The 24,528-nt window shown below is 39.9% G+C and overlaps 1 protein-coding gene across 5 annotated transcripts in view; it reads right to left on the bottom strand.

The window, feature by feature from the left end:
• The window catches only part of R3HCC1 (R3H domain and coiled-coil containing 1), a 41,958-nt gene that overhangs the window by 7,884 nt on the left and 9,546 nt on the right, over positions 1-24,528 (bottom strand). For 4 of the 5 annotated variants that reach the window (XR_013335718.1, XR_013335719.1, XM_077766630.1 and 1 more), the window contains exon 1: positions 11,030-11,139. Coding sequence is in view for 3 of the 5 variants with exons in the window: in XM_077766630.1 (XP_077622756.1) it covers positions 11,030-11,053 (24 nt within the window). In the remaining 2 variants the exon portion in view is untranslated. Of the gene's footprint in view, positions 1-11,029; positions 11,140-11,321; positions 11,389-24,528 lie in introns of those variants that run through there. The other variant, XM_077766631.1, reaches the window with a different exon arrangement.

Here is a 24,528-nt window from a genome sequence, read left to right as displayed (position 1 = left end):
CCCTAGGCCCGCAAGCCGCACTCACCGCCCCGCGGGTCGCCGCTGCTCTGAGGGCCCCGGAAGCCCGCGCGCGTCCCGGAGAACCGAAGCACCACCGGGCCTCCGCGGAGTCACAGCGCCACCACGCGGCCCGGGGGACGCATCGCAGAAATGGCAGAGGGGCGTGTAGATTTTTTTTGCCCGTGAGAGTACCCTGTCTCCTAGGATTAATTAAGTTCAGCAACCACTTTTGAGGGGTTCCTATGTGCTAGATCGTGAGGTACCAGTTTGTCCGGCTCCTTGCTCCCCTCCGTAGGGGAGGAAAGAAGTTTCTGGGCACCTAATATTTCACCACCTCTTGCCCATCACTGCCCTTTCTTTTGCCCTCATTGATGGAATGTGCAAAGTGGTCCGGCTGACACCAAGCGGTGACTGACAAGGTGTACTAGCTTTGTGGGTAACTGGGCGAGGTAGCAACTAGCATGGTGATTTGCAGGCCATCATATTAAACTCCCCTGCTACATCCAGAAGTAGCAGACTGCTCCTGGGATGGGCTACTATAATCTAGGAGATCAGAGTCAAAATCCTCCTATTTCTTGAAAGGTGCTGAAGTGTAAGCCCCTGATCATCTTGAATCCAGAAGCTCAGAGCATAGCAGAGCCCTGAGCTAACAACACATAAGATCCGGTTTTTAATATAGAGGAGGGACAGTCTGAATGTACCCTGTGGTAGGATATGGGCAAGGTCATGGGGACAGTGTACCTCAAAAGGTGGGATGATTGTTTAAAAAAAAAAAAAGCCTTTTTTTTTAAAAAAATAAGATGGGCTTGGAGAAAAGGCTTGGGAACAGAAAAATGGAGAAAAATTAAGATTCATTTTGCTTTCTCACTTTTCTCAGGATATTTCTTTAAAAGATGGTGCTACTATATCACAATTACAAAAACTGTCTTTTTGGTAGTTTGAAAAATAAAAACGACCTAGGATAAAGACAAAACCCAGTGCAGGGAGAACTCAAGGGAGCCAAGTCTTGAGTCCCCTTTCTGGACATGGTTGTGAGGAGTCTCAGAAGGCCAGGCAGGTCCCCTGCCCTCAGCTTGAAGGGGCGTCCAGCCTCCGAGGAAGCAGAGGATAGGAGGGTGGCAGGAAGAACAAGAGACATCCATTTGGTTTCTGACCCCACAGGCCCCACCCACTCCCCCCCACAGGTTTAAAAGAAGTGGGAGCAGGCCTGCAGAGAATGCAGAGTGGCCACACGATGGCACTGTTTCTCCGACCAGGGTTCCTTGACGGGCCCGGGAAAGGCTGGAAGGCAAGCCCACTTAATCACAGCCACAGACCAGATCTGAACTGGGAGAAATATGCCTGGCGACTCAGAAAACAAAGGCCCAACTTTCTCAACAGAGTGGCTGTCTCTCCCCAAAACAGAGGGACAAATCAAAAACCCAGGCAACAAGCCATGCCCCCACCTCTTTAGAGAGCCTACAGTACAGATGTTCAACACATTGAGACAGTAAAAACAAAGCTTGTAGAGGAAGGCTGCCGCTGAAACGTTCTACTAGACCCTCTTAAGGGAGCTCAGAGGCTGAACAGAAAAAAAGGTGTCAGCATGCCGGCCTCCACCACGGGTGGAGGTTAAGAAGCAATGGATGCCCAGATAAATATGGAAGGGAATCAAGATGTATCAACTGACACTGTTTTGGGACAATATCAGGTGAGGATAAAATGGTTCTCTAATTACTCAGAGGTGAGTAACCAGAACAAAAAGCAGCACAAAAGATATACAGAATTTCTACAGGGGAAAAAAAAAAAAAAAAGGAAAAGAACATAGTAGGAAAAAGAGCAGAGCAGAGCATGGAGGGGAATAGTATATTTGAAGATCATCTTGAGAAAAGAGAATAAAATTGCAGTTAATAACTGCTTCACGTTCCCAAGGAAATCAAAGAAAGCCTGATTTCCCAGTCACAATGGATAAACCAACAGGCTGAGATGAAAGAACTGTAAGAGCCACGGAAAGATGTAAAAAAGGCAATCACGTTCATCACAGGAGCTACAAAAACTAGAGCCAACTAAGCAGTGACGCTGAGTAAATGCTTGTGGAACAGAAGATTACTATTTACTGTTTAATGAGTGCATATAAACTGCACTTGTTAAATCCTTACAGCAGCCCTTTCAAATGGAGATTGTTACCCTATTATAGAAGAATAAGCTGAGGTTTAGCCAAGGACACCCAACTACTAAGTGCACAGTTGGAACTCACTCAAACCTAGATCTAGCCTGACTGCCACACACATGCTCCTAAACACCACAGGATTTAGGTTCTCCATCTCTGGAATGTCATTAAAATTGTCGACGGCCAGTTGCCAGATGCAAAAATCAGGAGGTAAATAAATTAGATGAATCTAACCCATTGGAGAAGCATGCTAGTATGTGCTATAGAATTTTACCCAAACAAGATGTATGACTGAAAGATTATGAAAGATTATGAAAGAATCATTTGTGCAGGGGCAATGGGGTTATAAACAGTCCCATCTGAAGAGACGGACCTACAGGACCCTGCTGCCATAGTGTTCTCTTTGTGCTTAAGGTTAAATTTAAGAATATCAAGTTTATGGGGTGCTTGGGTAGCTCAGTCGGTTAAGCATCGACTCTTGGTTTCTGCAGGGGCCATGATCTCATGGTTTGTGGGTTTGAGCCCCGTATCGGGCTCTGCACTGGCAGAATGGAGCCTGCTTGAGATTCTCCCCCTCTCTCTGCCCCTCCCCTGCTCAGTCTCTCTCTCTGTTTCAAAATAAATAAACTTTAAAAAAGAATATCAAGTTTATCCTTGTTTTCGAAAGTCCTTGTGACGTTTGCACAATCTGGCGTATTAGAGAATCTAACACATTAAATCTTTCCAATTTAAAAAGTGAAATGGATCTCAGACTTACAGTTTTAAATGGGTAGATGTAACCATAAGGAGAAGAAAGGCAAAAGAAATATAGATAAAATTAAACTTCCCTAAAACTTGCAGTCCATTAACAAATACTTGAGACTGGCAGAATTGTCATTCCTCAAAGAACTTACAACTGGGTTAATGTTAATGCTTTGCTAGAGGCCAAAAGCAACTTTAGCTGGACAATAGCTGGGCCTTCAGGATCCCTAGGCCTTCTTTAGCATACCATAATCCTTTCGGAAACTTCCTTTGTCTTTATCTCTACTACCACCAACTTAAAAATTTATCATCAATAGCTCCTCGCAACCCCATTACAGCTCTTCCTGCCCACAGATCCTGACCCCACGCTTTAATAAAAACACCTTTTTACACTGAAAATGTCTCAAGAATTCTTTCTTGACAGGTCCCTCCTGGCCCGCATCACATCGGTAAGAGTATTCGACTAAGTTGGCAAACAGTATTATAATATTAAAGAGAGCTGGATTTACAATATTTTAAGATCAACAAGAGTTGTTTACGTACAGCACAGAGAAACGTTTTGCTTTATAGCCCACAAGTACATCCATTTGATATGCTTTAAAAAGTTAGGACTTATGGAGGGGCATCTAGGTGACTTGGTTGGTTAAGCATCCGACTCTTGATTTTGGCTCAGGTCATGAGCTCATGGTTCATGAGTTACATCCCCTTGTGGGGCTCTGCCCTGACAGCCTGGAGCCTGCTTGGGATTCTCTCTCTCTCCTCTCTCTGCCCCTCCCCCACTGCTCTCTCTCTCAAAATAAATAAACATTCTTTTTAAAGTTAGGAATTACAGAATATACAGTAAACATAATTTTCCCTATTCCTCCCACTAAGTACAACGAAAAACTCGGAACATTATATATAAAACAAGTGTAAGTGTAAAGAGACTAAAAGGTGAAGAGAAGAAGGCAGACTATCTAGGGACCCTAGGATTCAAGGAAAAACAAAGAGGTAAATTTCCTGGAGTGTGGTTTTTTATGCCTCCAATTCCCAGACCAGGAGCTTAAAGAAGCCAGCAACCCAGAAATGTCAAAAGACACAAACAGAACAATGCAAAACAAAAGACTAACAAAAGCCTGTTGTTCTCTCTACCCAAAAGTGCAAGCTAACAAGAAAGAATACTTTGAGACAACAACTGTCCTACCTCATCCAAACGTTCTCCTCACTCAAACCAGCAAAAGCCAAATAGTAACCTAGATCGTCACTTTCACCATCTTGTGATAAAGTGCCACAACCATCCCACCAAGATAATGTCAGAGAAGGCCCAGTAGGGAATTGGGACTTTCACGCCTTCCAGGTGGTAATGAACCCTGGCCACTTCCTGCGGCATCAGCAGAGACCATAGAGAACCTAATTCCCACCCCTACCCGGCAGTAAAAAGGCACCCTCCTCCTCACTCTCCCACTGGAGTGTTATCATAGGCCTAGTGAACAGGAGGACTTTCATCACCACCCAGAAATCAAGGGGCCACCCCACCCCCACTGTGTCATGTGAGGAGCAGCCAGGCACTTCTGATGAGGGAGCTTGAGGCAGGCTGAGGCAAAATACAAGCTAGCACAAACCCCCACAGGTGGGATGTGTGTGATAGTCCTCAGGCACTCCTGGCTGCCCAAAAACAAAGGAAAGGAAAGAAAACAAATGGCCAACTGATAGAGATCATAGACATACAGGACATGGGTCTCCATCAGTTTACAAATATCTTAGTAAACTGCAAGAACAAGGCAATCCTTTCAATAGCCTAATCTCCAGAAACCTATAGACTCGGTTCCCTGAAGCTCCAACATCACCCTTTCATAGTGACATGGGGAACAAAGGCAAGAAGGAAATGGCAGGTAAAATTAAATTTCCTTATAACCTGCAGCCCATTGACAGACACTTGAGGCAGGCAGAGTAAAAAGTTTCTCCAGGAACTCCCTACTGTCTTAATGTTAATGCCTTACTAGAGGGAAAACAACTTTAGCTTGATCATAGCAAGGCCTCAGGTATTTTAAGAGTCCTCCTTAGCATGTCAAAGACCCTCTAGAGGCCTCCCTTTTAACTTGACCTCTGTCTCTCAACTCCATAGTATATAACCAGTCACTCTTCACAATCCTAGTGCAGCAGCTCTTCTTCCTGCCCATGGGTCCTGTCCCCGTGCTTTAATAAAATCACCTTTTTGGACCAAAGATATCTTCAAGAATTCTTTCTTAGCCATCGGCTGTAGACCCTGTTAACCCTCCATCACCCCAAAATTTCATCACTTCTACCTCTTCCAGCCAGGAAAGTATCCCTGGAGGTCTCCTGGGAACCCAGAACTCCCACCCCCACCCAGCAGTAATGAGAAGGCCCCACCTCAGGTGTGAAGGAGGGTGAGTGGGGAACCTGTATTTTAACCCCCATGTGGCAGTAAGAGGGCAATGCTCCCCATGCCCCTGCTGGAGTGGTGTCAGAAAATGACAGCTAAAACAGATATAATTAAGATCCAGAATCTTACAACATACCATAACACCAAGATGTCCAGAATGCAATCAGAAATAGTTATGTTACCAAATATTAGGTAGATCTCAGACTCAATGAAAAAAGGCAGTCAATTGATACAAACACTGAGATGCCAGAAATGTTACATTATCTGACAAAGGTTTTAAAGTAGCCATGACAGAAATGCTTCAACAAGTAATTGTGAACACACTTGAAATAAATGGAAAAATATAGTCTCAACTAAGGCACAGAACACGTAAAGAAGAACCAAAAGGAAATTTTAGAATTGAAAAACACAAAAACCAAAATAAAATGCTCAGTAGCAGAATGGAAGAGGAAAAGGAAAGAACCTATGAACTAGAAGATAAAACAATAGAGATACCCAGTCTGAACAACAGAGACTAAACAGACTGAAAATAAAAATGAACAAAGACTAAGTGATCTGTGAGACTTTAACAAAACAATTTTATGTTCATTTTATCAGAGTTCTAGAAAGAGAGGAGAAACAAGGGTGAGGTGGGAAAAGTGTTCAAAACAATGGCTCAAAAACTTCTGAAATTTGGGAAGAAACCCACTGGGAAATTTGCAAAGGGTCAATTTATCAAAAAGATACTGTAAATGTAAAGAAGAAATCAAGACAATCTCAGGTAAAGGAAGAGTAAGATAACTTGTTGCCAGGAGACCTAGCCTAAAAGAATAGCTAGAAGAAGTTCTCTAAACAGAAAGGAAACAATAAAGGAAAGAATCTTAGAACATTAGGAAGGAGAAAAGAACACAGTAAGCAAAAATATAAGTAACACAATAGTCTTGCTTTCTCTTCTTAAATCTTCTAAATTGTGCTTAATGATTAAAACAAAAACTATGGCCACCTACTGGCTTTAAATGTATGTAAAGGAACTATTTAAAACAATTATAAATGGAGGAGGTTAAAAGCACACAAAAGGAGGTAAGGTGACAAATTGGTAAACTGAAAACAGCAGAAGACCATGGTAAGTTATGTGATACCCAAAGCAACCTTTAAAAAAACTGTATAAAGAGAGACATTTAAAAATACTATAGGTTAAAAAAATACCACAGGGAAATCAAAATGGAATTCTAAAAAATATTCAAGTAACCTATAGAAATACAAGAAAAAGAAAACAGAAGTGAAAAACAAAGAAAACAGACAGAAAATGAATAACAAAATAGCAGACTTAGACCCTAAAATATCACTAATTATACTAAATGTAAATGTTCTAAATACACCAATTAAAAGACAGATTGTCAAAGTCAATTTAAAACCATGATTCAACTATATACCATCTGCAAGAAGCTTACTTCAAATATAAAAATATAGGCAGGTTAAAAGTAAAAGGATGGAAAAAGACCTATCATCCAAACATTAATCAAAGGAGAGCAGTGATGGCTATATTAATTTCAAATAAGGTAGACTTCAGAGGAAAGAAAATTATTTGAGACAGAGAATGTTATATAATGATAAAAGGGTCAATTTACCAAGAAGACATAGCAACCTTGTATGTATAAGTCCAAAACAAAAAAACTGCAAAATATGCAAAGCAAAAACTCATAGAACTGAAAGGAAAAATGACAAAGCTCACAATTAGACATTTTAACATCTCTCTTTCAACAGCTGATAGAATAACTAGACAAAAAAACAGCAAAGATGTAGAATAACTCAACAATACCATTAATCAACAGGATGTAATTGACATGTGGGGCACCTGTTTGGCTCAGTTGGTAGATCTGTGACTCTTGATCTCAGGGTTGTGAGTACAAGCCCCATATTAGGCATAAAGCCTATTTAAAAAAATAAATAAAATAAAATAAATAAAACAGGATCTAATCAACATGTATAGAACACTATACCCAACAACAGTAGAATATACTTCTATTTTAAGTACCCACGGAAAATTGTCCAAAGTAGACCATATACCAGACCATAAAACAAACCTCAACAAATTTAAAATAATTTAAATCATATGTTTTCTGACCACAATGAAATCAAACTAGAAATAAATAACAAAAAGATAGCAGGAAAATCCGAACTATTTGGAAACTAAACAACACACTTCTAAATAATTCACGGGTCAAACAGGAAATTCTAGGGGAAATTGAAAAATACACTGAATGAAATTAAAATGAATAGAACATATCAAAATTTGTAAACACAGGTAAGCAGTGCTAAGAAGGAAATGTATAGTACTACATGCATACATTAAGAGAAAAGGAACACTCTCAAGTTAAAAGATAAAGAAGAGCAAAATAAACCCAAAGAAAGTAGAAAAGTGGGGCACCTGCCTGGCTCAATTGGTAGAGCATGTTACTCTTGATCTTGTTGTTGTAAGTTCAAGCCCATGCTGGGAGTAGAGTTTACTTAAAAATAAAATCTTAGGGGCACCTGTGTGGCTCTCAGTGGAGCCTCCAATTTCGGCTCAGGTCATGATCTTGCAGTTTGTGAGTTTGAGCCCCACATTGAGCTCGATCCTGCTTTGGATCCTCTGTCTCCCTCTCTGCTCCTTCTGCACTTATACTCTCTCTCTCTCTCAAAAATAAATAAACATGTAAAAAAATGAAAANAAAAAAAAAAAAAAAAAAAAAAAAAAAAGATAAAGTAGAAGAGAAGGAAATATAAAACAAGAGTAGAAATTAATAAAATTGAAACCAGGAAAAAAATAGAGAAATCAATAACCCAAAAGCTGGTTTTTTGAAAAGATCAATAAGATGACATGAAATACAGAGAAAACATGCAATTTACCAACATCAGGAATAAAACAGGAAATATCACTACAGACCCTACAGACATCAAAAGTATAAGGAAATATAATAAACAACTTTACACACATACATTTAACAATTTAGTGAAAAAAAAAATCCTAAAAAGTTACTTAGTGTACTCCATTTATTTAATTAACTGTTTTGGAAAGATGAAATTTTTAAAATGGAGAATAGATTAGTTGTTGAAGGGGTTAGAAACAGGAGGTATGATAGGAGGAGACTGATGGAGAGAAGAAAATGTGGGTATAACCAAAAAAGCTATAGGAAGAATCCTTGTGTTCTAGATCTTGACTGTGGTGGTGGATTCAAGAACCTACACATGTAATAATGTTATGTAGAATGAAATAGACAGGCACACAAATGTAAATGAGTATAAGCAAAACTGGGAAAATCCTAATAAGATTGGTGGATTGTATGAATGTCTACTTCCTGGTTGTGATAGTGTGGTATAGCTTGCAAGATGTTATCACTGAGGGAAACTGGGTAAAAGTACATGGGATTACTTTGCATTATGTCTTATAACTGCATGTAACTCTACCACTTGCTCAATAAAAATGTTTGCAATTAATAAAAAAGAAAAACCATGTATATCAAATTTATATATGCTGATTAAATATATAATAACTTCATAAATATGAGTAAAACCAGGACCAAATGTTTAAGGGAAATAAATTTGTTCAGTTATTTCAAGCTTACCAAAGTGGCTCTCATTTTCTGTAAAATATAGTACATATATAAATAAAATTACAATATTTATAAATTGAAATTTAAAACAATAAAAACTATAAATTTACATGTGTTACTTTTATAAACTAATATAACTTAAAAGCTAAATAACTATAACAAATGTTTTGTGATTCAAAAGCCACTCTCATGAAAAACTACATAAAACTACACGAAATTCAAAGAAAAAAACAGAAATGATTAAAGCACTTAGGGAAAATATGAAGACAGTGGCTTACATTGTAGATCCAACATATGGATTATTAGTACACCTGAGGAAGAAAAGAAAATTATTGGAACAAAAAAAAATTAAGTTGCAACAGTATTTTGTTAAAACAAAGGGAAACATAAAACTATAGATTAAAGTGGTTTACTGTGTTCCAGAAATAAATAGGTGATAGACAGATAGATAGATAGATCGATAGATAGATAGATAGATAGATAGATAGACAGATAGATAGACAGACAGACAAATGGCTAATACAGATCCTGGTAAAATCATCTTCTCTGGCCATAAGTAAAAGACAAATATGATTTAGGGATAAAAAAGGAAAAAAATCAAGTGGCTGCAGATTTCTCTAGCAACTCATTTGCCAGAAGAAAATGGAACAATATCTGTGGAAGTTTAAAGGGAAAATGTTAAGACCACAAAATTCTATAAACTGTGATGGTACCTGGAAGATGTTTTCAAACTTGGCAATGACTTTGTAGGTCTATCTCTCCCAGAAATTCTGCCAAGGGAAATGGAGTGTAAGGTGGCGACATAGGCAAAAACTGTTTATAGATAGTCTGTCATGTGTCCTGCAGAGCTTAAGTCTCAAGACTTTTGGAAAATCCGCAAATAACTAAAATTACATTCTTTAATGACCTAGTCAATTTATGCCAGAATAGACTGCCTGACTGGTCTTTTGGAGAGCCACCAGCTAATCACCTTAATTAGAAAAACAAAATTCTTTCTAGTCTAGCACCCTTTTCCCCCCTTCCCCTCTTCCCTTTTTTCTTATATAAATTCTCTTTTTGTTGTCTTTTCATTTCTTTTTTTTTTTTGTCTTTGTTCACTGATAAGAATCTCATGAGTGTCCTTGGTGTACTTGGTAGTTAGTTTTACAACTCACTAGATGGTTCTAAGTTATGCGTTTCCCTTCCTGGGAAGCTATCAAAAGACATAATGCAGACAAACAAGAGATGAATAAAAACAAGTGACTCACAGACTGGGATGTCATGAGAGAAAAGGCTTCATGATGAACATTTAACTTGGTTAAACATTTAATTAAATGAAATAATCACAGCAAGAAAATGGTATACAAATATTATAATTCTTGAAAGGAAGGCTATAGAATGTAAAAAAAAAAAAAGCAATTTTTTTATCACAACAGATTAAGACAGGAGCCCCAAAATGCATTCTAAACTGTGGAAGAAGGAGGAAGTGTATATAATTGACAAAGTCAATAAGTACTATTTTTTCCAAGTAACTGGCAGAGGCTGGGGACATTAGTTAATAAAGAAAACTGATTGTATAGCAAAATATAATACAAGGAGGAAAAGAAGCTTTAGAAGTAGAGGAAAAAAAGAAGTGATGGAAATAACCCTAAATAAAGCTTTTGTAGCAAAACCACAAATGGGATAGATTCAATTATATTATAAACATTGAAATTGATTCAAAGAGCAAAATATCATTCTATATTCTTTACCAAACTCACACCGAGGACAACTCTATGCAAATTCATTCAAGGATCTCATTGAAATAGTCAAAATACCACATGGAACTTAAGGGGGAAACACTCAAGACACCACATTCATTTCAGAGCAAGCCAGTGATATTCACCACTGTCTTTTTTGACCATTTCTTCTAGAGGGACTAGCAAAAGCAATTCGAGGAAAGAAAGAAAGAAAACCGGAAAAGGTGGGAAATTTGATGAGAGAGCCAATTATCATTGTTTGCAGAATATTTATTTATTTACTGAAAAATCCAAGATCAACGAAGAAACTCTTAATAAGCAAGAACTGTCCCCAGAAATGAAGACCATCTGGAGCAGAGGCAGTGGGAATGCTAGTAGAAGGGCAGAGAAAGGCAGGAGTGGGGAGGCTGGGGAGAAGCAGCCAGAAGAAGAAAGGAAGGAGAAATCCACAGAGTCCCTGCTCTACCTGATTGGCCTCCGTGTGTGCCATCCCTGTTGTGGAGGGTCCCCAACACAGCCCCGATCTCTCTGAAGCTGTTTGTTGTCCCTGGGTTCCCAGGGGACCACCACCTCAGCTTGCCAGAGTTCTAGCCCCCTTCTTAAAGGGCCAGAGTAACAGGAACCCAGATGGGGAAGGAGGGGGTGGGGGAAAGGTCTCACTGGTGGGCTGTAGGGCCCAGGCCTGTCCTCATCTCAGTCTCTAGGCTCCTGCCAGGGACTCCTTAACAGGATGTGACTGCATGTGTTTACACACTCACCCAAACCCACATCCGTTTTCTCTAGTTCAAGTGCCACCTCATATCAGGTCCTATTGTACAGCAGGACCTAGAAGACAGGAGGGAGAGATAAATAGTAAGACTCTGTAAAGGCAGGGGGATGGGCACCTGAATGGCTCAGTCAGTTAAACATCTGATTCCTAATTTCAGCTCAGGTCATGATCTTGAAGTTTATGGGTTTGAGAACCATGTTGGGCTCTGAGCCTGCTTGGGATTCTCTCTCTCCCTCTCTCTCTCCCCCCACCCCTGCTTTGTGCATACATGCTCTTGCTCATAAAATAAATAAATACACTTTTAAAAACTAACTTTGTAACGGGGCACCTGGGGGACTCAGTCGGTTGAGCATCCGACTTTTGGTTTCAGCTCAGGTCATGATATCATGGTTCATGAGTTCGAGCCCTGTGTAGGGCTCTGTGCTGACAGTGCGGAGCCTGCTTGGGATTCTTTTCTCTTCTTCTTCTTCTGCCCCTACCCTGCTCATGCTTTCTCTCTCAAAATAAATAAATAAACATTAAGAAAAAAAAAAAGACTTGATAACAGCATAGGAAGTGCCCGTGTTCAAAAGTTCAGCAAAAACACAGGGCACAAAACTGATGTTCTGGAATTTTAAAAAGACAACAGAAAAAAATATTGGAAGAAAACATACACAAATGTGGGCAGTGGTTGTCCCTGACTGGTTTTATTATGAGCTGTTTTGTTCTTTAGACTCCTGCACTTTTCACGCAAATTTTCTTAAAATATTTCTATAGAATATGTGTATTTCCATAATATATGTAGAAACATATGCTATTTTTATAAGCAGAGAAAACACATTTATTTTTTTAATCTTCCCAAATCATTCAAATAACACTACACGCAAATTTAGCAAAAGTTTTAAAACTTCACTCACCAGACATTTTTAAAATGACCCTCCCTTAATTGCAAAATCCACAGACTGCCAGCCGTCCCCAGTGTAGTTACCTTCAGCAGGATCTAATTAACAGGAGCGAAGGCAGTGGGAGATGCTTGGGCTCAGCATCCTCATCTACTGGGCTCCTACTGTTGGCCTGGCACTTTCCATGACATTACCATGTCATCTCCATTGAAATGCTAAGTAGTGGTTTCCACGCCCACTTTACAGACATGAAATTGGGACCCCAGTATTCAGTAAATGGCCCACCAATGATCTGCTATTAAACAACAAAGCTGGGACTCAAATCCCGAGGAATGGTCTCAAAGTTTGTGCTCTGTCCCTTATTCTGGTGATTTCCCAACACTCACCAGCTGTGGAACCCTCAGTCCAAACAAATGCCACCTGATGTCTTAGTTTGGTCAGCCTGCCATCACAAAATACTTCAGACTGGGTGGCTTCGACACAGAACTTTTTTTCCCCCCACAGTTCCAGGGGCTGAAAGTCCAAGATCAAGGTGCTGGCAGGGCGGGTTTCCTCTGAGATCCCTGCTTCTTCACATGGTTGTCCTTCTGTACATGTGCGCCCCCTGGTGTTTCTCTGTATGGCCAGATTTCCTTATTTTATAAGGACATCAGCCATATTGGATTAGGGCCCCCAACAGCCTCATGTAACCACTTCTTTAAAGGTCTTATCTCCAAATACAGTCACATTCTGAGGTACTGATGGTTAGGCCTTCAACGTATGAATTTTGAGTGAGCACAAATTAGCCCATAAGATCTAGACTGTAATGTGTAAATGTGTCCCATTGGGGCCTGGGAGGCCCAGAACCCAACTCTGCATTCACTCCCTAAAAGCCCTTATAGGCTCAAGGAAGAATAATTGGAAAATCACTACTTTTTACAGCTTTGAAAAGAGAAAAAAAATACTCAAAGAAACTCAGTAAAATAGAATTCCACACATGAGCCATTTCTGTGAAAATACAGATGGAGCCATCAGCTGATTTAATACGAAGACTGCCACATTTCATGTGATATTTTCCTCATCATCCCTCCACACTGGCCAGAAAAAAATTATTTTTTGCCTCACCCAGTTCTCAAACTGCAAGGATAGAAAACACCCCAGGAGGTAGTAAGCTTTGTTCTTATACATGTATATTCAAAGATGAAATATTAAGTATTTTGGTTTCATAACCAGCATATTGGGTGGTGGATAATCCACTCTGGGGAGTGGATTATTTTTAAACATCTTCTTCCTCTAAACAACCAAACTATTTTTGTTATCACACAGTAATCTGTAATAATCACTACTGTCTTGATTCATTCTTTAGCAACAATTAACATTAAAAAATAAATTTTAATTTAAAGATATTCAAATTCAGTAAAATATTTCATGCATGAACTAAAATTTGTTAACTTACCACACAAAAATATGCCAAACACTTTGTATTCTTTCATTGTTTTAAATCTTAAACACAAGTAAAACTCATAATTAAAATAACATAATTACTGTAACTCATGCTGTTTCTTTTGTATTTTTCAAAGTTTATTTATTTATTTTGGAGGGAGAGGGGCAGAAAGAGAGGGAAAGAGAGAATCCCAAGCAGGTGCTATGCTGTCAATGAAGAGCTTGACATGGGGCTTGATCCCAAGAACTACAAGGTCATGACCTGAGCTGAAATTAAGAGTTGGACGGAGCCACCCAAGCACTCCAACTTTTGTATTTATAATTGCTCTACTATCCTCTATGATTCTGAATCTACTGTTTAAACACAGGAGTATGGGGCACCTGGGTGGCTCAGTCAGTTGGGTGTCCAACTTTAGCTCAGGTCATGATCTCACAGTTGATGAGTTTGAGTCCGGCATCATCCTCTGTGCTGACAGCTCAGAGCCAGGAGCCTGCTTCCGGTTCTGTTTCCCTCTCTCTGCCCCTCCCTCAGGAGCTTTCTGTCCCTCTCTCTCTCAAAAATAAATAAACCTCAAAAAAATTTTTTAAACACAGGAGTATGTATTATACTGGTTGAAGACATGAATTGCATCTAAAATGAGCTTTAAATCCAAACTATTAAGAACTTCCTTTCAAAACGAATTTGACAGCCCACTATATCATTGTGAATTCCCTGAATTAGCTTCCAAGTACAAGGTTTGCTAAGAGGTAGTCATAAAGATGTTCCATTTGAAGCTTACATAACCACAGCCATTATTTTGAACATAGACCAATAAATTATTTTTTCAGAAAAGCATTTTATTGCCCACATGGTTTAGAATTGCCAGCACATGGTGATAATAAAAAGCAGACTGGATTTTATTATTTTGATATTATCTGTAGAAAAATACATCCCCCTGGGACACCTGGGTGGCTCAGTCAGTTAAGCGTCCGACTTCAGCTCAGCTCATGCTCTCACGGTTTGTGGGTTCGAGCCCTGCGGTGGGCTCTGTGTTGACAGCTCAGAGCCTGGATCCTGCTTCGGATTCTGTGTCTCCCTCTTCTCTCTTCCCCTCCCCGCCTCAAGCTCTGTCTCTCTCTGTCTCAAAAATAAATAAAACATTTTAAAATAAAAAGACAATGCATCCCCCTAAGCCTGCACCTGGACAGAGGGCCCCCTCTGCTGGTCCTCACTGGATTGGAATCAGAATGCAGGTCACGTTGAGAGGAGAAATCTGGAGGAGTCTGAGAGACATGAAATGGTAGAATCAACAGAACTTGCTGGCTCTTCTCTTTCAGTTTCCAAGATACTACAGGTTTCCGATTTCTTCCTTCCCACTAGTGGTGACTCTTTTTTCTTCTGGGCTCCATTTCTTCTAGTCAATCTGTAAAGGTCAGCATGCCTCAGGACTCCCCCCTGGCTCCAGCTCAAGTTTATTCCTCTCCTGGTTTCACCATCTTAGTAAATGGAGCAGTATCTACCCCATTGTTCCGAGCCAGTCATCCTTTATCCCTCCCTTTCCTTTCTACCTTACCCCAAGCCTTTGAGAACCTGTGCGTCTGTCTCCTGCATACATCTGGAAACTGGCCTCTTGTGACACCCACCTCCTATCTCTCCAAATTCCAGATTGAAGTCCTAATCCTTAAAACCTCAACATGTGACTGCATTGGGAGATAGGGCTTTTAAAAAGATGATGACATTAAAATCAGTAGGGTGGGCCCTAACCAGTATGCCAGTGTCCTTGGAAGAGAAATTTGGAAACAGACATTTTACCAGGTTAAGAAAATTTCCTTCTCGGCCTAGTTTATTCCTTGTATTAAATCATAAATGACTGTTGAATTTTATCACATGCCTTTTCTGCATCTATTGAAGACTTTGTGAAACAGTCTTTAATTTGTTAACCTGGGCAGGGCTGTCAATAGCCCGGATGGTACCTTTGTGTGATGAGAAGGTGCTCCTCCCGCCAGGTGGACATAAACCCATGCCAGGGCCCACAGCTTGGCAGCAAAGCTTGAACTGATTTTTAGCCCCATTCAACCCTTCACACAGATGGGTTGATGCCCACATATATGTTGCACCCTATGAGGAGTCCAGCTCCAGGCCAAATCGTATATGTGACCAGGCCTGACTACGGACAACTAAAAAGGCTTTTCTGGGTAGCCCTCATGGGGTAGTGGGAGTGGGGAAGCTGCCTTCCCAACAGACTTGATGCACGGCTTGTGCTCTGCGGTGTGGAGGGGGTTAGTCAAGGACTCAGCTCCCCAGCCCGCTCCACTGACCTTGCTTTTACATATCCCTGCAGTATCTACATCCCTAACCTAGGATCCTCCACTGAGGAGGCTGGGGGTCAGCTGAGACTACTCAGATTGCCTCTGCATCTGGCCCTTCTCGCTACACTCCCCTTGGTTTCCAGCTCCATAAAAGAGCAGGAGCAATTTGTTCTGGGCTCCCTGGACAGTGAGACAATTCCCTTCTCCACTTCATTGATTCAGCTAACCTTTATTCAGTGCTGTTTCATGGAGGGAAAATAGACCTTTAGGGAGCCAGCATCCTTTTTTTGTGTAGCCTCTTACTTATACTAATAAAGGCTTGCCTGTTGCTTCTGGTTTGCCTTCCAAGTCTTAATTTGTAATGTACTCGTCAGACTTTTGTAACTAGATCGTGCTGACCTCATGAGCTGGCACGTACTCCCTATTTTTCTATTCCTCACGAAGAGTTTGTGCAAAACTGTTATTTCTTCTTTAAATGGTCGGAAAAATTTGCCAGTGAAGATTTTGGCCTGGGGTTTTCTTTGTGAGGTTTTTAACACCAGATTCAACCTCTTCAATAGATATCAAACTATTCAGCTTTTCTATTTCTTGCTGTCAGTTTGGTAAGCTGTGTTTTTAAAAGTGCAAATTATTCCAGGGGCGCCTGGGTGGCTTGGTCGGTTAAGTGTTTAACTTTGGCTCAGGTCATGATCTCACAGTTTGTGGGTTCAACCTCCCACTGTCAGTGCAGAGCCTGCTTGGAATTCTCTCTCCCTCTTTCTCTGTCCCTTACCCTCTCCTGCTCTCTCTCTCTCTCTCTCTCTCTCAAAATAAACATATTCCTAACCTCTGTGGTGTAAATATGTGATCTGTAGTGATGTTCTTATAATACCTCTTCGACCGGTCTTAGGGGTTGACTTCGTTGAAGTTAACACACTCCTAACTTGCTGACCCAAGGCCTTTGATCTATAGCAGAACAAATTTACTTTCTTTTGAGACCTCCAGACCACTACACTTGAGGAGTAAAGGACCAAACTTTCCCAGGTCACAGAGGCCAGCAAATCTGAAGCTGCCTCAGTTTTCTGATTAGCCCAGTAATTCTTTAGCAAAATGTTTTGTTTTGTTTTTAGGACACACAAATGATCTTGCTGACCTCCCTTTGTGCATCTGTAGACCTTGCCCTCCTCTGCAGAAAGAACAGAATACTCTGCATATCATTAAAAGAGAACTAGACCCTGCAAATCACGAAAAAAGAACTGGACCCCTAGCACAACCCTGAAGCCCCCACGATAACCTTTGTGGCTGGCATCATCGAGTCTACAGGAAATCAAGAAACATTGTAGGCCACCGCACTCCCATTGCTGATTAACTACCCTAAACCCCTTTAAAACCTGGGCCACGCAGAAACCTCAGAGTGGGCTTCTAGACAAGAGTCTACCTTCTCCCTGGGTTTCTTTCCAGCCTCCTGCATAAAGCTCAAATTCCTTTCCAATCAAAACTCATCTCTTGAGTAATGACCTTTCAAGCAACGGGCGGCAGAGCTTGGGCTCAGTCACATTCTCATTCTTTCTTCATCAGTCTTGCTAGAGATTTCTCAACGTTGTTCATCTTGTCAAAGAACCAGATTTGGGGTTTGATAAATTTCTTTGTTGTACATTTGTTTTCTATTTCATCAATATCTGCGATGTTTATTTCCTCCTCTTAGTTGTTTACGTTTGATTTGCTATTTTCTCTAGATTCTTGAGATGGAAGCGGAGATTGCTGATTTTCAGCTTTCCTTTACTTCCAGTATGCATGTAAGGCTAAGCGCTGCTGTGGTGGTACCCCACAACTTTTAACACATCGTGTTGTTCATAATGTACTTGTACTAACTTTCTGATGCCTCTAGGATTTAGATCTCGGTATGAATCATTTTACCTGTTTGGAACCTGATTCCTGAATTTGAGAATTCATATCTCTCATTGGTTCTGGAAAACACTCACTGCTTTTTCTTTGAATATTGTCTCTCTTCCATTTTTAAACTCTCCTTCTGGGCATCGAGTTAGATATATGACAGACCTTTTCATTGCATTCTCTCTTTTCCTTCTCCTCCTCCTCCCTCCACCTCTTACCTAGTCTTTCTCTCATCTTTTCATCCCATAGCCTGCATTTGGGTAATTTCCTCAGTGCCATTGGTAGTCCAGTTATTCTTTTCTAAGATATATCAAATCTGCTGTTTAACCTATTCATTGAGATTTGATGAAGAAATGAATGAATATAGTTTTATTTTTAGAAATCCTATTTTCTTTTTAAAAAGTCTGCTTAGTCATTTTCACACTGTATTATTTCATTTTGATACCTTTTTATTCTTTTAAATTATTTAGTGTATTTTTACTTTCATAATTGGAAGCTGTGAATCGTTTTAGCTAACGTTCTGGGATCTAATCCTGCAATTTTCTGTGTTAGCTCTCAGTCATGGTGGATTGTTTCCTCGTAAATTTTGTAATTTGGGGCTGTAAGCCTATCTTCAACAGTTTAACTGTGCAGATTCTATAAGGCCTTAAGAGTTGTTTTGCCTTGGGGTGCCTGGGTGGTTCAGTCAGTTAAGTGTCCAACTTCGACTCAGGTCGTGATCTCATGGTTCGTGGGTTCGAGCCCTGCATCAGGCTCTGTGCTGACAGCTCAGAGCCTGGAGCCTTTTTCGGATTCTGTGTCTCCCTCTCTCTCTGACTCTTGCCTGTTCACGCTGTCTCTCTCCCTCAGAAATAAATAAAACATTAAAAAAAAAAAAAAAAGAGTTGTTTTGCTTTGGGGCGCCTGGGTGGCTCAGTCAGTGAAGCATCTGACTTCGGCTCAGGTCATGATCTCACAGTTCATGGGTTTGAGCCCCGCACCAGGCTCTGTGATGGCAGTTCAGAGCCTGGAGCCTGTTTCAGATTCTGTGTCACCACCTCTCTCTATCTCCCCCCAACTCGCACTCTGTCTCTCTCTCTTTCAGAAATAAACATTAAAAGAAAATTAAAAAAAAAAGGAAGAGTTGTTTTGCCTTTGCTTCTTCCAGGTGTCCACATATCAATAGCCTGGGGCCATATTTTAATTGTGGTAAAATGTACACACAGGACCACTTTTTTTATTTCTCATCTTGGTAGTTCTAATATACATGAGAAATGAAAAAAAAAAAAAATTAAACCCCAAACAGGTGTGAGCAGACCTGTGGGGCTAATTTCTCAGGTGGTACTTTTTTTTCCACCTGAGTCCAAGCCGGCATAGACCAGCTCGTTGTCATCTCCCTGTCCCAGAGGACAGCTTTCGTTCCTACCTCTCCCTTTTGGGGAGGATGTTGTACTTCGAGGGTCACAGTTTGATAGGGGAGCCTTGTTTCCAGCTCCCTGCTACACGGGCTTTTGGACTCATCTTTATCTCTGAGTGATTGTGACGCTCTGTGCCCTATGTTTCTATGCACCGCCTCTGAAGGCAGCCACAGTGTCAGCTTACCTCGGTTTAAGTTCTCTCTGTGTTCTTGGCCCTTAAGGGTTTCTCTTCTGTCTTGTGATCTCAGTTGTCCATAATTTTCTCCCAACTTTTCCTTTTGAAATATCTCAAACCCATAGAAAAATTTCACACAGAACAAATTGGACACACACATTTTTACTTCTTAAATTTTTGCTAAACCATTTGAAAATTAGTCGATACATCATTACATTTTACCTCTAAATACTTATGCATAATTCCCTACATAACATGATACAATTACAACACTCCGAAAATTTAACAACGGTGTAGTACTTTAATATACAGTCTAATTTCCCCACTTGCCCCAATAATGTGTTTTATAACTGTGTTTTTTTTGTCATGTCATTTACATGTCTTGTCTCTTTTGTGTCTTTTAGTCTAAAATAGCATACTTGCTTTTTGTCTTTCATGACATTGACATTTTAAAAGTCTAGAGGAGCTATTTTGTAGAATAATTCTGATTGTGGACTTGTCTGATTATTTTCCTAATGATTAGTTTCAAAGTAAACACTTTTTTGCCAAGAATTATACATGGGTAAATATTGTGTCCTTCTCAGTCCATATCAGGAGGAATATGTTGCCATTTTCTGCATTTGTGGTAATGCTGTTTCATTATTTGATTAATATCTACCTGGTTTTATATCTACCTGGTTTATCCAGTAAAAAGGCACTTTCCCTCATTTGCCATTAATAATCTAAGGGGTGATACTTTCAGACTGTTTGAATATCTCGGTTCTCAAAAACTTTCACTCAGTAGTGCCTAAATTAGCCATTGCCTGAACTAGTTTTGGGGTCATGGTTGCAAAATGGTAATTGTTCTAATTCTTTTATTCCTTTGGATATTTATTAGTTCTTCTCTAAGGAGAGCTTTCCTTTCTCCATCCCCCAGCCACGCCCCTCCCAGACTCACTCACTGTCATCATTGTGGTTAATATCAACATAAACTCAATAATTTTCAAATACAGTGTGTTAAAACACATTCCTCTCACTATTCATACTGATTCTCATATTGTTCTTGAGTTCCTTCAAGTTGGCTTCTGTGTCCCTTTGACATGTTCCCATTCGTTTTTGAACACTTACTTTCTGGAACAACAAGAGTCTAGGCTCCCCTTAAACTTTCTCTGACCCAGCCCTCAGACTCATTTATCCAAGGATCCCTGATTCCTATCACTGGGAAATTATATATATATAATTTTTATATTATAAAATTATATATAACATATAATTTTTATATTATAAAATTATATATAACATATAATTTTTATATTATAAAATTATATATAACATATAATTTTAAGTTTATTTATTTTGAGAGAGAGAGAAAATGCACACGTGAGCTGGGGGTGAGGGGAATTCTAAGCAGAGGGGTGGGAGAATTCTAAGCAGGCTCCGCATGTTGTCAGTGCAAAGCCTTATGTGGGGTTCAAACTTACAAACCGTGAGATCATGCCCTGAGCTGAAATCAAGAGTCAGACGCTTAACCAACTGAGCCACCCAGGTGTTCTCAGGAGATGATATTTTATTTTCTAAATTTTTAAATTTTTCAATGTTCATATAATTTTGGGAGAGAGAGAGAGAGACAGAGCACGAGCAAGGAAGGGGCAGAGAGAGAGGGAGACACCAAATCAGAAGCAGGCTCCAGGCTCCATGCTGTCAGCACAGAGCCTGGCATGGTGCTCAAACTCATAAACTGTAAGATCATGACCTGAGCTGAAGTTGGATGCTCAACTGACTGAGCCCCACCAAACAAAGTTTTTTAATTAAAAAAAAAAATCTTCTCCATAAATATTAGTAACTATGAAGTCCTTTGCCTTTGTGTGTTTGTGTGTATGTCCATATATACATGTTGTAAATGTGAGACATTTTTCTACCTCCAGATGGTATTGCTAAAATTAATTTGTAAAAGAACTCTGTTTAGCTGGTTTGAAGGCAAGAGCTTTTAAGGATTGGGCATTCTAAACGCTTAGGAAGATAGACATTAAGCCAAATGGTTTTCAAGTTCACACAATCTGGGGAAATATTCAATATAAAAATTAGTTTAAGGTTGATGGTTTAATTAGAACAGACACGTCTTTAGAATTATCAACATCAAATATAATACTTTTATTCTATCTGAGTTTATCAGGCAAATAGGTTCATATTATCTCTTACAAGATCTATGAACAAAGAAATAATAGCTTCGGACAATGGCTGACTGTGGTTAATGTATAATGAAGTTTGTGTAAGTAATCTAAACATATGGTTTTTAAAAAACTTTTTTTTAACGTTTATTTATTTTTGAGACAGAGACAGAGCAAGACAGAGCACGAGCTGGGGAGGGTCAGAGAGAGAGGGAGACACAGAATCTGAAACAGGCTCCAGGCTCTGAGCTGTTAGCACAGAGCCCAATGCGAGGCTTGAACCCACGGACCACGAGATCATGACCTGAGCCAAAGTCGTAGGCCCCTTAATAACTAAGTTTAGGGGCGCCTGGGTGGCTCAGTCGGTTAAGTATCTGCTTTGGTTCAGCACATGATCTCATGATTGATGGGTTTGAGCCCCAACCTGCATCATGCTCTGTACTGACAGCTCAGAGCCTGGACCCTGCTTTGGATTCTCTCTCTCTCTCTCTCTCTCTGCCCCTTCCCAGCTTGTCTTCTCTCTTTCAAAAATAAATAAATAAACTCAAAAAAGATATTTAAACATAGTTATTAAGAAAAAGTAAATTAAATAGATGTAAACAAGATAAAGGTTTATAAATAAACTTTTCAGCAATATTTAAAATCTACTTAAATTGTTTTCCCAAATCTTTTTGGTAACATAAAGCCTTAAAGTTTTGCCTTAAGTTAGGTTAAATGATGAGTTATATTAAATTCATTAACTATCTAGATCATTTCCAAATAAGATAAAATACTAAAGCATTAAATACTGAACAGAGGTTTATCTACTTTTGAATGTGTTAATGTTGTATTGGGAAATTTTAAATGGCATATCCTTCTGGAAATTATAGAATATATTTACAAGTTAAAAAAGAATATATTCATAAATTTGCAAGTCTAAAAGATGCTGGTATAATAGTTTACAGTTACTACTTAATATTCACTAAAAATGAAGCTTTCTAAGAGTTAAGAACTCTAGTAAGTGTAATTAAGACTACTGGAAATAATGAGAGAAATAACTCTGTATGTAAGTAAAGTAAGATGTATGTTTTTGGTAAGAGAAAATATAAGAAATAAAAACACATTCTTGTTAAGGGAAAAGAAATTAATCTGGTCCCAAAATGAGGCTAGATATTTAAAAAAGGGAAAACTTAGGACAAAATCTAAGTGTTAAAAAAAAAGTTGTCGAAGGTTTGTGGAAAAAGTCTTTGGAAAGAAATTTCAATGTCAATGGCTTTTATGCAAAGGGAGCAGCAGGATCTATGAAGATTGTGGCACATGCAGTAAAGCTCATTCTGCTTCTGCAAAAACGGCCGCCCACTGCCAGAGCCTGGCCATCCTGATGTCCTTATACCATGGGGACAGTCTACTCCTGGATCAGAGAAATTAAGGGGGGCAAACAATGGCTATAAATTACATGGACAGAGGGCCATGAGAACCCAAGATGGCCACTGGATTCTTCCCGGCTCCCTGACAATCTCCATGTATTGGTTTTTCCATCCCTTCACCCACTATAGGGCATTTAAGATGATTCAAATTATAAGTAGAGTGGGGAGACTTCTATAAAATTGCAAACACCTTCTACCAACAATGTCTGACTTGTCAGGTCCATAATCTTGAAAAAAAAAAAAAAAAGCTGTTCTTATTTCTAGAAGCCTTTGACCTCCTCTCTCTGCTACAGCTGGACTTCACTCAACTGCCACTTGATATTGATTACTGAAAGAGGAGCCCTACTACCTCCATATTGACCTCAAACTTTCTAATTGATTAAGTTCTTCTTTCCAGTTTATCTCTTAACTCAGGCAAAAGACCCTGGGAGCAAAGTGTCCCCTGAAGGGAACCAAAACTGCCCCCTCAAGCAATAAGGACTGCCCTGAGCCCAAAAGACTCTCCCCGTGATTGGCCCTGAGACAATGATCCACCTGACCTTTACTGTCCACCAGGGAGGACACACTGACCCTTGTCCCACATTCTCCTTACATAAACCTGCGAGTGTTTTCAGCATTTTGAAGACCTTCTTTGAAACACTAGTCTGCTGTCTTCCCAGTGTCGGCTTCACTGAAATAAATTCCTTTCTTGTTTTGCCAGGGCTCGTTCCTCTGCCCTTGGACTTTGTCAGTGGTGAGGGGCAGAACCTGGTCTGTTTGGGCCCCCAGATCCAAGTGCTCTTATGCCCCTGCGACCAGCTACATCCTCAGTATGCTCTTATGGTTGTGTTTTCTAGATTAGTTCACGTGTTCCCTTGCAATAAGGCTGATGCCCCTACAACAGCAAAAACAGTTAAAAATTATTTCCCATTTAGGGTATACCTCCATGATATTCAGTGACTGGGGCACCCATTTTCCTGGACAAATCGTATGAGCCTCAACGAAAAACTTTGCAGACTTCTTGGAATTCTATGAAAATACAACCTTCTGCCAATCTATTGACTCATGCTAGTATGATCTGCTAATAAAGCCTCTAGCATCTTATGTTCAAGCCCATCGTCAAGTTCCAAGGATCCTTCTGGTCACAGTTGAGAGCCCTGTGACTGAGTATTCTGAAAAGGTCATCATAGGAAAATTGCCCTTGAGCCCCATTGGAAAGGACTCTTCCAAGTACTCCTGACCACTAACACTGCTGATGTGGGGCCGAAAGTGAATGGTCAAAAAAGAATTCTTGAGATGCTTTTGGTGCAAACAGATGATTTTATTATAGCAACTGGTCAGGACCCGTGGGCAGAAAGAGCTGCCCTGGGATTGTGAGGAGTGACTGATTATACCCTTTTTAGTTAGTGGGGGTTAGGGATGGCGTAAGTCTCTAAGGAATTTGGAAGCAAAGCTTCCAGGACCTTGAGGGGCTAGCTGCTGTTACTACTGTCAATAAAACATTAGTCACGAATCCCTTCAGATAGATGTCAGTGGGCCATATGTTTGGAAGATGATTGCTAACATATACCTTGGGGAGGGCTGCTTATGGTTATCAGAGGGAAGTAACACTAACCAGAGCAGAGCTA

Source organism: Crocuta crocuta, unplaced genomic scaffold, assembly GCF_008692635.1.
Source record: "Crocuta crocuta isolate KB4526 unplaced genomic scaffold, BGI_CrCroc_1.0 scaffold225, whole genome shotgun sequence".
Lineage (NCBI taxonomy): Eukaryota > Metazoa > Chordata > Mammalia > Carnivora > Hyaenidae > Crocuta > Crocuta crocuta.
Note: the sequence above shows the minus strand (reverse complement) of the source record. Positions and strands in the feature narration are given on the sequence as shown.